This window comes from Pseudochaenichthys georgianus, chromosome 16 (assembly GCF_902827115.2).
Source record: "Pseudochaenichthys georgianus chromosome 16, fPseGeo1.2, whole genome shotgun sequence".
Taxonomy (NCBI): Eukaryota; Metazoa; Chordata; class Actinopteri; order Perciformes; family Channichthyidae; genus Pseudochaenichthys; species Pseudochaenichthys georgianus.
The window spans coordinates 14,655,285-14,671,255 of record NC_047518.2 but is presented as its reverse complement, the minus strand read 5'-3'; the positions used below and the strand labels follow the sequence as shown (position 1 = coordinate 14,671,255).

General features: G+C 40.1%; 1 protein-coding gene across 1 annotated transcript in view; it reads right to left on the bottom strand.

Annotated features, from left to right (window-relative positions):
• The window catches only part of emc2 (ER membrane protein complex subunit 2), a 41,454-nt gene extending 25,705 nt beyond the window's left edge, over positions 1–15,749 (bottom strand). The window contains exons 1-4 of the mRNA XM_034103528.2: positions 15,673–15,749; positions 14,774–14,887; positions 2,633–2,697; positions 1,683–1,768 (exon numbers count right to left, since the gene is read on the bottom strand). Of these exons, the coding sequence (XP_033959419.2) occupies positions 1,683–1,768; positions 2,633–2,697; positions 14,774–14,887; positions 15,673–15,712 (305 nt within the window). The 5' untranslated portion in view covers positions 15,713–15,749. The remainder of the gene's footprint in view (positions 1–1,682; positions 1,769–2,632; positions 2,698–14,773; positions 14,888–15,672) is intronic.
• Positions 15,750–15,971: the final 222 nt, after the last annotated feature.

Below are 15,971 nucleotides of genomic sequence, written 5' to 3'. Positions count from 1 at the left end.
TCCGTGTCAACGGGAGTGACAGTCTTGACGCACAAGACCACAATTATGGCAGAAGCAAAAAAGCCCAAATATATATTTCACTCCGAGTGGGAGGATGATTATTTTTGTATCTATTCCAATTCAAAGTCCATCTGTCTCGTCTGCAATGCGAGCGTGGCTTTATCGAAGAAGGGTAATTTAGGAGCGGCATTTCAAAACAGTGCACAAACGCTACGAGACGGAATTCCCTCCTAATTCTGCCCTACGCTCCAAAAGGGGAGGGGCCTGAAAGGACAGCTAAATGCACAGCAGTCCATTTCCACCAGGCCCAACAACAAGAGCAAGGCTGCTACCATAGAATCTTATCGTGTCAGTCACGTTCTTGCGAAACACATGAAGTCTTTCAAAGACGGCGAAGTTGTGTAAGAAGCTTTCCTGGAGGCTGCCGACGCGCTTTTGAGGGACAGTAAAAATAACAAGCATTTCAAGAGGTTTTTGATATAATAAAAACTCAAGTTGGATACCGTTATTAATCAGCTGTAAGTTTTAGTTTGTTTGAACTTATTCATTATAATTATTGTACAAAATGGTATAAGAATGCAAACATTAAGATCTGTTCCGTTTAAATTGATTATAGTCTATCATCAGTTCAGGTTAAGAAACTAGTGTTGCTTGCATCCTATTTTTAAAGGCATTTCTTTTGATATTCTACTAAAATGCAACAAAAAAACGGTTTGATTCTATTAATTTTGTCTTTTTATTGCACTTTGGCAGCAGATTCCTGAGTAGCTTCATATCTGAGTCGTCTTATTAGTAAGCCTAATTTATACTTTTGTAGCAACACTATTTTTATATAATGGCAAAGAAAGGGTTCAGAGTATTTTCTTTTTCCCCTGTGTCATATGTGGCAGCACTGTTCAATGTTTCTTGAAAACATTACCCACTGTAGTATGTGACGTGTGAATAAACTCTGTATCAACAACACTGTTGTGTAACTTCAGTTAAATACTTGTGTAGATTAGAAAGAGGTAAGATAAAGGATCTGCAGTATTTTATGAAGTATTAATCGTACAGAGGTCAGTTTTATACAAGTAGAAGTGTGTATTTACCTGGCTGTCAGTAATGATCTCTATTTGGACTGGTAGATCTCGGCAGACTGGCAACTTTAAAAGTAGCTCTCGGTTCAAAAAAGGTTGGGCACCCCTGCTGTAGATTCACAAATAAATCATTGGAGGGAGTTGAAGTGGAGTTTATGTCAATATTTACAGGGCCCAGGCACACTCGCAGTAAAGGGATCAAAACAGGACAGGAAAAGAAAGCATGAAAATAGGCAAGAAGAGAGAGATGAGGGTAACAAAATAAGGAAACAACGGAGAAATAGAAACCAGAGAAAATTGAGGGACCCCCAGAATAACATTGGGATCCAACCACTTCCTTCCCGGGAATCCCTAACTCAGGCTAAAAGGGCCACAGCACTACCCAACGCTGAACCCGTTCTTTCTCCATTCTTTTATGCTCCAAAAAGGAATGCTGGGTGATCCAACATAAACACAACTTACCCCACATACACACACATATACTGTACTTACACACACCCGGACTATTGTACAACACTAAGGAATAGTTTCTCGCCCCCGAGCCTCCCAGACTACAACACATAGCAGCGCCTGCGGAGCGTTTGGTGCCCGGTTCCCGGTGCTTACCTTTCCAAAGCTTCCAGCCTCATGCCCGATAATCGCTTCACTCTGTGGCTATCTGGAAACTGCTTCCTCAGTTCCTGTAGACAGGTCTGCAAGGATGTGGGCAAAGGAAAGAGAAAAAGACCAATTATAGTTGGCTGTTACTTAAGCTTATGTTACGCTCTCACACACGCTAAAGATACAAACCACCTGCCTTGAAAATGTTGCCTATGTTTCAGCTAAACAAACACACTTAAAAACACACTGTTAAAAGGCCAATTAGATGTGGGAATCTGCTGTTACTACAGTATGTTAACCATTTAGGCAACCACGCTCGGTACTATAAAAGAGGAATAAGGATGCTCCCATGTTCTCCTTTAAACAGAGGGTTTGCACCGCAGTGAAAGAGCTGAGGAAGGGTTGAAATCGCATTCAGCATTATCCTTGATGAGATGAAAGTATGACCTGATATGGAAACGCTATCCATCAGCTGCTCCTTTACTTTTTTTTTGTCTGGCAGCGGGGCTTCAAGGATAGCCAACAGACAACCATTTCCAAAGACTCCAAAGAGTTCTGCCTTTTCTCTGCGCAATAAGTCACTCTTTCTGCCAAGGGAGTCGCTACATCCATACTGATTGGAGATGAACCATTTCAATAATCATGATCTGGTCTTTTTTTGTGGATTTTAAGAGTTATGAATAAGTCAGAAACATCAAATTAAGCCCAAGGATGGCAAATAAATCCTGAGGGGGGGGGGGGGGGGAGCTGTTTAACTCCATAAGGGATCATGGCCAACACTTGAAGCATGCTTCGCCGCTCATTTGCTACACCCTCCGATTCCAACTCTGAGTAAATAGTTTTTCCAAAGTACAGACTAATACCATTTGGCCAAATAAAAATCACATTTTCATATTTGGCAGAGGGGGTGCTGCTAAGCAGGGAATGGCTGAGAGGAAGGAGCGGTAAAAACTCACCAGAGCCAAGTCATCCCGACTGCAGTCCAGCGCTGCAATCATCACCTGCTCATAAATAATCCAAACTGGGCAGAAGAGACAGGGACAAAGAAGACTGTGTTAACGCCCTTTCCACTCCACTGTAACATGTACAAATGAAATATTGAATATCCCACAACAGCTGCACGTCATGTTTTCAACACGCACAAACAAGCTTCCATGATGTGAATCAGCAGCATCAGAACTTTCCCCATTTCATTTAATATATATCATGGCTTAGTTGAATACTGGATTATGATAGGATGACCTGGAGATTCAGCAGTTAAGGATGCTCTGATCAAAGACTATTTACAGCCAAATCAATACGAGGAAAGAAATCTGGTCAATTTAACGTCAAATGTTGCCCAAACAATCAAATGACTTTACATTAGAAAACAATATGGAATACATATTATTTATAGAGAGCATGATGGCTAAACACTCCCCAATAAAGAAAGGAATAGAGAACAAGAAAACAAGAGAAGGAGAGAAGTTAAAAGATGAGAAAATAAGATGGACGGAAGACAAACAGGAAGTAAACACTAACAGGAACACGGGGTGTTTCTCAATGTCGAGTATGCTTGCTTGGTAGCACATGTCTTTCGAGTCACTTGCTTCAGAAGCGAGGCAAGAATACTTCCTGGCATTCGGAAAACAAAGAGTGGAACAGGCTAGCAAGTGTGCGTCATATGAGAGGCCCCTCCTTACATTTTCCGCCACAGATTTGGGGAAATTGGTCCGTGCGCAAAGCATTGTGGGGATTTTAAGACCGCAGAGTCTACACATGTGCTGCCTCGAAATTTCTCGCTACGAAGTACGCCGGGCTCGGTAGAATTCCAAGTATGCTGGACATTGGAACAGTCCTTCGGCGGCACTCGATGACGTAGTATGCAGGGCTCGACATTAAGGACTGCCCGATGGCCATCTAATATTTAGCTCGGGCAATGAAGCCTCACCTGCTGGTTGCCCGATCGGGCAATCTATTATGCCAGTATCATGCAGCTCGCGGATCCAGTAATGAGGGACCCGACTGTAGAAAAGGCCCCAAAGTTATAGTTATTGATATATATATATATATATTAGGGCTGTCAAGTTAACACGTTAATAACGCAAAAAATAATTAATGCCACTAATTATTTACACACACACACGGCAAGCACCGACTGGCCATCGTGAGGACCGGGAGGGTGTGTGTATGTGTGGCCCGAGCGAGAGAGAGACCTTACGTGCATTGTTGTTGTTCGCATCTGGTGCTAGCTAGCTGCGCTAACGGATATAAGGAGCTGTTTAAATGAAAACAGAGGAGCGACATTTCGCCACAACTGCGCCGAGCACTTGACTTTATGCAGGAAGCCAGACATTGTAGGAGAAGTCAGCACACTCAGCTCGGATAGTGCAACATGATTGCAGCGTCCAGGCAGCTCCCGTTCGAGCATAATATGCCTTGAGTTGCACATAGCTCCAACGACACACACACACACACACACACACACACACACACACACACACACACACACACACACACACACCACACACACACACACACACACACACACACACACACACACACACACACACACACACACACACACACACACACACACACACACACACACACACACCACACACACACACACACACACAACACACACACACACACACACACACACACACACACACACACCACACACACACACACACACACACACACACACACACACACACACACACACACACACGTATTATTGAATGAGAGAGGTTCCAGGTTGAATTGAGGCAAATATTTGTAATGTTCAGAGGTTGTTGTGTTTAATATTCATGAGAATATTTGTCATTGTTCAAATGATAATAAACATTAGCATAAAGCATATTTGTCCACTCATATGTTGATAAGAGTATTAAAAAATATTCCTCCAAGGTACATTTAGAACAGATCAAAATGTGCGATTAATCGCGATTAACTATGGACAATCATGCGATTAATCGCGATTAAATATTTTAATCGACTGACAGCCCTAATATATATATATTATACAGAGTTGATACCTGTTAAGTTGTGTCTTCATAGTGGGGAGGGGCTAACCCACGTGGTTTGGATGACGTCACACATCAGAGGGTAATGTGCGTCAGTAGTTGCAGGAAAGTTAGGCCGTCTTAAGTTTCGTATTGTGTGCGTAAATGAACGAAAGACACACACACACAGACAAATATCTGTATGTCTGCCTAAATAAGTAAAGAAGTCAAACCTCATCGTAGCTCCTCATTTCCTCTATTCTGGACCTTTGGCCTTAAGTGGTGTTCTGGCCGACACACCTGGGTGAACCTAGTGATAGACACAAAACTAGTGCCAACACTGAGTTATCTCTAACTCTCCACTACACCGACAGTAAAACTAAACATATCTATAATCAGTTACGGTAGTTTGAGAAGTAATTAAAATAACTACGTGTGATATTCTAACCTGAAATGTGTGTTTTGTCCGCTGACCGCTGCATGTATGCAGAGCTGCGTGTCGACTCGTCAGCAGCAGCTGATCTCTCTCTCCCGTCAGATTAGACTTCACTCGCGTTTATGTCCATATCGATCAGATCCAGCTAGTTCTAGCTAATGATAGACTACCTGCTTATTAAAAGACACCTAAACAATAAGTGTCGCTATGCAACTGGGTGAGGCCACAAAGTATAGTGCAGCATTATGCATTTGTTTACATGCCCACCGGAACCCCGAGGCATTACCAACAGATCAACGCACAATCAACCCACACAGGACATCTCTTTCTCCACATTAAGTGTTAGACATTAGAATTGACTATTCTTGTCTGTCACATACTCTTCTTGTCTGTCACATAAGTGGCGCAACTGAAGCAGTATTGCGCAAAAGGGAAATTATTTTGACCGAAGAGATTTAGATTTGCCGGCTAACGGGAACCAACTCTGATGTCGCCATTTTGTGTGCTTCGGAGATGCGGTCGGCTCCTCTCGACTGCTGCTCGGGTCTGCTCGGTCAGCTTCCGGGTGAGGAGGCATTCGTTCGACCAACTTACAGTAGATAACATTACAAACATTTTTAACAGGGGCCATAATAGTGTAAATAATGTTTGTTTTGGCAGTTATAACTGAATGTAATGTTTTCTACTTTTTTACATCTGGGAAGGCATTTGCCTTCATCAGATGGAAAGTGTCTTGACCAACAACTTAAGTATTTCTTATAGCTATGCAGGGCATGCAAGCGAGCAAACACAAACAAGAACAAACAAACAAGTGAAATGAAAAATACAATTGAAATTGTACAATACAATATTGTGGTGGTTCATCTTATAATTCAGTCTAGAGCAGGGGTGCCCAACCAATCGATCGACCGGTCGATCGCGGGGGAGATTCCCAGTCGATCGCGAGATGTGTCTAAAAATAGAACAACAATATTCTGTTTTATCGTTAATGTCCTATAACATAATCTTCCTGTGCCAGAATAATGCACATGAACGCACCAAAGCTTTGTGATTGGCCGGCGTGATCCCATGTGTGGGAGCGTGGTTGGTGGGCAGTGGGCAGTATTTCGCTGACGTTGTCCGTGTCAACAGGAGTGACAGTCCGCACACACACAAGACCGCAATTATGGCAGAAGCAAAAGAGCCCAAAATATATAATTTTCACTCCGAGTGGGAGGATGATTATTTGTATCTATTCCAATTCAAAGTCCATCTGTCTCATCTGCAATGAGAGCGTGGCTTTATCGAAGAAGGGTCATTTAGGAGTGGCATTTCAAAACAGTGCACAAACGCTACGAGACGGAATTCCCTCCTAATTCTGCCCTACGCTCCAAAAGGGGAGGGGCCTGAGAGGACAGCTGAATGCACAGCAGTCCATTTCCACCAGGCCCAACAACAAGAGCAAGGCTGCTCCAGAGCATCTTATCCTGTCAGTCACGTTCTTGCGAAACACATGAAGTCTTTCAAAGATGGCGAAGTTGTGAAAGAAGCTTTCCTGGAGGCTGCCGACGCGCTTTTGGGGACACTAAAAATAACAGAAGCATTTCAACAGGTTTTTGATATAATAAAAACTCAAGTTAGATACCGTTATTAATCAACTGTGAGTTTTAGTTTGTTTGAACTTAGTCATTATAATTATTGTACAAAATGGTATAAGAATGCAAACTTAAATTGATTATAGTCTATTATCAATTCAGGTTAAGAAACTAGTGTTGCTTGCATCCTATTAAAAAGGCATTTATTTTTATACTCTACTAAAATGCAACAAAAAAGGGTTTGATTCTATTAATTGTGTCTTTTTTATTGCACTTTGGCAGCAGATTCCTGAGTAGCTTCAGATCTGAGTCGTCTTATTAGTAAGCCTCATTTATACTTTTGAAGCAACACTGTTTTTATATAATGGCAAAGAAAGGGTTCAGAGTCTTTTCTTTTTTTCCTATGTCATATGTGGCAGCACTGTTCAATGTTTCTTGAAAACATTACCCACTGTAGTGACGTGTGAATAAACTCCAACTCTGTATCAACAACACTGTTGTGTAACTTCAGTTACATACTTGTATGTGTGTAGATTAGAAAGAGGTGAGATAAAGGATCTGCAGTATTTTATGAGGTATTAATCATACAAAGGTCAGTTTTATACAAGTAGAAGTGTGTATTTACCTGGCAGTAGGCTGTCAGTAATGGCTACGCCTCTCTATTTGGACTGGTAGATCTCGGCAGACTGGCAACTTTAAAAGTAGCTCTCGGTTCAAAAAAGGTTGGGCACCCCTGGTCTAGAGAATGCACCAGACAGCATCTAAGACCTGCAACAATCTAAATGTTCTCGGTGGAAGCCCCCCAAACCCTTCGTGCCATTTCGTCCGCGTGCATTTTTCAGGGCAATCTCTATTGGACTCAGGGCCATCTGTAAATTAGTTTACATGGCCCACAGGGCCATCTCCCAAAATCCTTAATGTCATGCACTGGTATGCTTGAAATAGTGGCTCTGGAGCAGCTTTACTCGACATTGAGAAGCACCCACAGTATGGGCTCTGGCAGTGTTCAAAGACTGGTTAATGGAAATGAAAATGTGAAGAGACTTGGACATTTCCAGAAAACCTTAATACGTCATTTTAAGTTACATTGCTATTGCTGCAGTTCCAGATGTTTTTATTAATGGAAACCAAACGATTCATTTTAAGTAAAATAAATCAGTATAAAACTAAATGATGTGTCAAAATATTGATTTATTTAGCAAGTAGCCGTGTCGAGGAGACGGTCATTTTAGGAAAAGTAACCCCTTCAGGGTGATTCAAAGCCCACCCTGTTGCTATAATAACATTTCATCCCTTACATGTAATGCCACATTTACTATTTTATGTGTGCAATTTGTTAAATATAATGTTCAAAAACAATACATTCATTTCAAACTTTGACATATATAATAATAAATGCAGGAACATTTAGAGCCTTTGTGTAAAGCGTTCCATTCATGATGTTCATTTCTCCACAGTGAGTTGGTAATAAATTACTAATTCAATGTCAGTAAAATTGTTACATTCCAGGAAATTGGCTGTAAAATTATCATGAAAATGCTATAAATTAAAATTGTGATAATCACCTTTCAATGTTACATTTTATTTGAACTAAATATAAAAATATTAAAAATGATTTCCATACAACCCAACACATAATTCAGTTTCCTTATAATAGACATATTGGACAATACGAACTATTATAATAGACACTATGTACTGTTATAATTTATGGATATGGAAAAGTGATCTTTGAAAGGTTTCAGAGGGGAAAAGGATGAGGTTGGGAAGTTAAAAAAAAATAAAACATTGCTAACATTGTTAAAAAAAAACACTGTTGATGTTTTGTGAAACCAAAGTAGCTGAACTAACATTTCTGTAAATGTTTCTCACCCATCAGTCTGGGTGGTGTTAACAGTTACTGTAGCTCACATGCCAGAACAAGTTTCAACAGCTAGGCTCGGTGTGGTTGGGTTTACAACAGTATATGTCTGTTTTCATTCAAAATACATATGTAAAGATCAGTTTCAGCATAAACACTATATAACATTTACATAACCTCAGTTAGTTATTTGAAGGCATTAGCAACCTGTTTAAATATCCCAACCCATGTTACCCCAAATATTATTTGTAATGAATGTTTACATAGTCAAGGGGATTGACTTTAAAAAGCGAATTCACTCTCATTTAAAAAGCTCTGACAATAGTCAGTTCTTAAAAGAAATACAGCTTTTAATAAATTGACTAGATTTGTAATGTAATGTGACAAAACAATGTGGTACTGATTCAGGATATATGCAAGAATCCTGAAGTTAAATGTAAGACATTTTAAGACCTTTTTTAAGACCCTTTCCATACATTTTAAGACCTCATCGCCACTTCGAGTTTTAACCGGTTACACGGACACACTTTACCTCACATCTACTATATACAATATGGATTGTCCTTCCTCCTTATCTTCCAACCATTTGGACGCAGACTTGCATTTCCCCATAACGATGTTGTTTAACAACCGGCGTAAACGGACCTTCACGCGCTATCAAGCAGTGAGTGATGTCCAACCCAACGGGATGCCATAAATAAACTACACAGAATCACACTACACACCTACGCAATGATTACATTCAGGCAGACTGTAGAATACAACCTCTTTGGACAATTTATATACTTATTGAAAACAAGCTACAAAATGTATTACCTTGGAAAATGCCGTTTAATAGCCTTAATTTTCGCTAAATTGATTTATCAACTTTTAATACTTTTTAAGACCCCGCAGACACCCTGCTATGTTAGTTATGTGTAGTGTTGCTGTAGTTGGTTTTATTGACCAATAATTCAAATTGTAGACGTCGGTTTTCTTTACCTTCTACTCCATTAGGCTTATCGAATAGAGGCCCTATAGTCAACGTAGTTTTTTTGTAGAGATGTCCCGATCTGATTTTCAAAAGATCGGAATCGGGAGAAAAAAACCGGGGATCGGGAATTATTATTTTTTTTATAAAATATTTGTATTATTTTATTTAATGTTACAAAACAAAATGACCATGTTCACGTCTTAAAGTCATCCTGAGGCCTTAGTTTTTGTTTAAAATTACACAACATTATATATGTGTTGCTTCTTTTGGGCTTGTTTTCATAGACCTGGTTGCTAATTTCTCTCAAATCTGGCAACAGAGTGGGCGCAGTGTCTAATAGTAGCAGTAAGCTAACGAGAGGCTACGTTTAGCTGGTGACTCGGGACAGAGAAAATGTCAGGAGTTTGGAAGTATTATAAAATTGAAAGCTAAGGCAGTGTAACAGCCAGATGCAATGTTTGCAAGGCGGAGGTTCCGCGTGGTGGAAAGAACAGAGCTACATTCAACACGACCAATCTAATACGCCACCTGAGAAACAAACACCAACAACAACACGATGAGTACACAGCGGCCACTCAAGTAAAGGCACTGAAACAACCGACACTTTTAAAAAGGAAAGAGAAACTGCCCCAGAACAGTGAAAAGGCCAAAAAAATAACAACCAAGATAGCTGAATTCATCGCGTTGGATGACCAGCCGTTATCTGTTACCTTTTTTTCTCTTAATGCATTGCATAAAGATCGGATCGGAAAAAATCGGTATCGGCAGATTGTCAAAATCAAATGATCGGAATCGGATCGGGAGCAAAAAAAGGTGATCGGGACATCCCTATTTTTTTGTATTCATAAAACCAATCTCAAGCTATTCCCACCATTTCACCACTGTTATATTTATATTAGGGCTGTCAAGTTAACGCGTTAATAACGCAAAAAAAAATTAACGCCACTAATTATTTTAACGCGATTAACGCATGTGTATTTTTTTTCCTCGGCCGCCCCGTAGTTTCAGAGCGCATCGAGTTTAAAATACCATCTACAAGCTGATGCTGACAGCCCCGCTCCTGCCGCCCGCTTGTGGCAGACCACACTTCCACGCTCACCGGCAGGCACCCACTGGCCATCGGGAGGACCGGGAGGGTGTGTGTATGTGTGGCCCGAGCGAGCGAGAGAGAGACCTTACGTGCATTGTTGTTGTTAGCATCTGGTGCCAGCTAGCTGCGCTAACGGATATAAGGAGCTGTTTAAATGAAAACAGAGGAGCGACATTTCGCCACAACTGCGCCGAGCACTTGACTTTATGCAGGAAGCCAGACAGTGAGACATTGTAGGTGAAGTCAGCACACTCAGCACGGATAGTGCAAAATGATTGCAGCGTCCAGGCAGCTCCCGTTCGAGCATAATATGCCTTGAGTTGCACATAGCTCCAACGATCGATCACACACACACACACACACACACACACACACACACACACACACACACACACACACACACACACACACACACACACACACACACACACACACACACACACACACACACACACACACACACACACACACACACACACACACACACACACACACACACACACACACACACACACACACACACACACACACACACACGCACACACACACACACACACACACACACACACACACACACACACACACACACACACACACACACACACACACACACACACACACACACACACACACACACACACACACACTTTGTATTGAATGAGAGAGGTTCCAGGTTGAATTGAGGCGAATATTTGTAATGTTCAGAGGTTGTTGTGTTTAATATTCATGAGAATATTTCTCATTGTTCAAATGATATTAAACATTAGCATAAAGCATATTTGTCCACTCATATGTTGATAAGAGTATTAAAAACTTGAAAAATATTCCTATAAGGTACATTTAGAACAGATCAAAAATGTGCGATTAATTTGCGATTAATCGCGATTAACTATGGACAATTATGCGATTCATCGTGATTAAATATTTTAATCGACTGACAGCCCTAATTTATATACTTTTAGAGCATGGCATGTTAAAAATCATCATTAACGGGCACAACTGTTCCTTTAATATGTTTCACTTGGTGGTTAGCAATAAAGACTAAATGAAACTTTAATTGAAATGTTTTTTCGTTCGCTCAACTGTAACATTATAAACATTCTGACTAATAGCCTGGCTGCAGGAGACAATTAATAGAATGAATACAACATGTTAGACAGACAGCTCCGACAAGCTAACGGGACATGTTCGACTCTAAATGAACACCCTCTGTTAATTGAAAAGAATAATAAAATCCAAAGATGTATGCCAAAACAAACAAATGGCTCTAGTTTTCATGGCTTTAATGATTCCAATGCTTGTTTTGATAATTGCCATCTCATTCACAGCCAATTTAAGAGCTGGTTTCAATAAAAGCATGGCATGTTAAGTGTTTACTCTCCTCTTTTAAAAGGACAGTATGAATCATACCGAGTAGGGGAAAAGGGAAGGTTTTACAGCTACTGCAGCAGGACAGTGCTGTTGTAAGGGAGACCGTGACCTTTAATATGTGTATGGTACGTAAAAGTCACTCCCCTAGAAAAATCCACAGCATACTGTACTGTGAACCTTTCCCATTCCAATGACTTTCTTTGAAACAGTATCTGTGCTTATACCATGTGTGGCGCAGTGGATAGAGCGTTGGTGTTTGGATCAGGGGAGCACAGGTTCAAATCCCACTGCAGTCAGCATGTCGTTGACACTTCACCCCAAATTGCTCCTGTGGGGATTGCCCACAGTATTGAGTATGTAAGTCCAGTGTTTCCCCTATATACAAACAGTGGCGACGCAGCGCCGCTGCTGAAATATGCGCGCCGCTGTTAGGGTGCACCAGCCAGGTACCAAAAAAGAAAAAAAACGTTTTCTTTTTTTTATTAAAATAATAATAAGTGGCGACCCTTTTTCATTTTTGATTGTTTGTTATGTTGATTTGTAGTATTTGTGTTACTGTATGTTCAATAAAAAGGTGTATTTTTGCTAAATCTTGAGACATTGCCACTAGGCAGGGCCGATTTTTGGCATAGGCGGAATAGGCGGTCGCCTAGGGCGCCAGATCTGGGGGGCGCTACGCTGGTAGCTCTGGGAGGGGGAAAAAAATGTTTGACCGTTGGTGCTCATCCTAATTTTCGGCCTTGATGTAACAACATTCATAATTAAGTAAATGTAACACCCTTTTCACCCCGGTTACACTTTTCATTTGCCCTGTACGATGGGCGCTGTAAGTGATGAAAGTGGGGGATGTTGGCTTATCAGCTCACAGCCAACGTGCGAGGGTGGGAGCGAGGGAGAGAGAGAGAGAGAGAGAGAGAGAGAGAGAGAGAGAGAGAGAGAGAGAGGGCGCACCGGTACCGGCGCTGTTATTATTAGAATCTGGTGCTAGCTGCGCTAATGGATATAAGAAGTAGATGTTTCTACAACCAGGGTGGAGGAGAGCTCTCCTCTCAGACTGAGAGGCTCAGTGAGGTAAAGGACTCTCTGAGTGTTTAGATAGTTAATTTTAGTCTAAGTTATCTCAGTGGGTCTCAAACAAATATGTGTTTACAAATTATGTAAACACATATTTCCAAGGCACTCCTTTATAATTATTAGGATAAATAAAAACAGGTTTGAAATCATTCCAATGTATACTATAGGACAGTAAACCAACAATATAGTTTAAAGTTGGAGAGATACAAAAATATGCATGAATAAATAAATGTTAACTAGGTAAAATAAGATATTAATGAACAACAAAAATAAAATAAGTTACATTTATTTGTTATTGGCTATGGTAGGTTATTGGTTATGTTCACATACTTATTTGATTATTAAAATGTAAACCGATCTTTTTCATATGGGTGTTTTAGAGTTGTACCCTCTATATCAGGTCTCCAGTAATTGTGTGCTCAAAGTGCACCAGATTGAAGCATTTTACTTTAAAATGTTAAAAAAAAAAAATCTTCCAGGGGGGGCATACCCCCGGACCCCCCTAGAGGATGTGACGTCCACCTCCCAATTCAAACATGTTCATACAATACTGAATACATTTGAAGCCATTTTGACATATATTACCTATATCAATAAGTTTCTGTTTTTGTAGTGTATTTGTCTTTTGTAGAGATTTTTCATTTATTCTTTATATATAAAATCTCGCCTAGGGCAGCAAATTGGCTAGAACCGGCCCTGGTACTAGGCTTGAAGAGCCTTTCTTGTGCTGGCAGACACATAGAAACAAATTGGCGGGGTGCACTTCGCACGTGCACACCGGTGCACACACTAAAAAATTCCACGCGCTCCGCGCTCACATTATGCTGGGCCCACGTGCCTTAGTACCACTGCTATGACTCCATCCTAGGGGAAACACTGAAGTCGCTTTGGATAAAAGCATCTAACAAGTAACATGTAATGTAATACCATGTCTGGGACATTCAGTTATTTACTGCTTTTAAAGATTATCTCATTCTCAATTGCTTTGCATCACTGCCTATTCATCATCTGAAACACGAAAGCAACTTTAAAAAAAGTGAACTGTTTTTCCAAGTTAAGTATTTTACCTTTCCGCTCTCAAATCTCCTAAATATATGTCTAATGTAAGCGATGTTGTATTTTTGAACTTAGCTTTTCAACCATGGCTGTGTCTATCTGTGTTTTCCACATCACATGAAACCCAAGATCCTGTTATGGAAATGTATCCAATAGAAACTTATATACCACTAGAGGAGAGGAAAGAAATCCAGCTAGCAGGAAATCACCCATTTAGAGCAATCATATTGTACAGATAAACCCGCAGTCAATAACATTTGCCTTGATGTTATAACAGTGAGAAACGCAGAGGTTTTTGATACCACAAAGAAGAAGCTCCTCACTCACAAACATGATTTTGAACTTTGAACAGAACTGCAGATTGTATCTCATCTTATTTTTATAATATGATGTCAGTAATGCCAAAAGGAAATGATTACAAGCTGTCCATTGTGTTACTACCAAAACAACTGATCTTATTTTCTCATTTAGTATGTCAACAGTCATTTGATAAGTGTTAAACTCATGTAGGGGGGCATTGTCAGCTTGATGGCTTATATCTTTAAAATGCTTCATCTTGAAATAATAATGAACTTTATAGACGATTTTGGAGTAGGAGTGGCGTAACAACTGTGGAGTAGGAGTGGCGTAACATTATGTACTGATTTATATTGTATTTAGTCTTAAGACACTTACTGTCATCTCCCAGTTTAGATCCATGATCACTGATCAACTCTTCACCAACGTCAACAATTTGTTCACTATTTCTGCAGTTATCTTCTCTCCATTTGCGCAGCTTGTCTCTCATCTCTGTGGACAAAGTTGTTAAAGCAAAAACTGTCAAATTGTATTGAGTTGCAATCTTCATCATGAAATTGTCTTGCCATTGAACACTGGAACAGTGCAATCCACGACTAAGGATGAAAAGTAAAACATGCTAAAGTGTGGATTGATGTATTTTTAATTGATGTATCCGTCATCAGAATGTTGTGGATCTGAAATAACTGAAGCAAGTCAGACACCCCAACACCGACAATCCATACATTTAGTTCAATTCATCGGACAAGTAGATAATCAAATACACGTTCTAACCACAACGGTTATCTTTTTGTTACCAGGCTGAAGCAAGAGTATACAATTGCACTTTAATTACAATTGTGTTGTTATTACAATTCTATACGTGTTTCTCAGAACCAGAAATCTATTGCGACTTGACGTTAGCTTACTTATAGCTCACGTTAGCCTGAGGCATGACTGGCTAGCATGCTATATGTTATGTAGTAAGGTAGTCAGCTGGAAACAGAAATACCCCGCTTTCTTCGTGATATTGAACGGTACTTTGGCACCGTCTACAACTTAGTTATAAGTGACGGAGATTAAGCTGTGCAGTATGGGTCTACTGTACGGATAAACCCGATGCATTAGCTATTCTTGCTAATAGCATAAGCTAACTCTTTACACGCCGACTTGTTAGCTCGTATGTTCAGTATTTTTCTTCGAAAGAAGAATACCAAGTAAACACCGAATGCTTTCATAAATAGATATGCATGTCTCAATGACATTTGAAGAGAATGTATTTTATTTGTGAGTCTTACCTTCCCAGCCCACATCGTACATTTCTGATACAGACGCCATCTTTTCTCTTTTGACAACAGACGCCGTGCCTACGTCATGGTTTACCAGCAGGGGACAGGACAATTTATATTGAGGTAAAACAATTCTCATTTATTTTGAGTATGATGATGTTTTTGTTTATGTTTTTTTATTTTACTAGGAGCATCCTATTTTTATAGAGACACAATTCCTTCAATTTATTCAAAGGTGTTTGTATCAAGAAGGCTCACATACAATTATTATTATTTTGTATTTGATTTTACTGTAATATTATTATTAT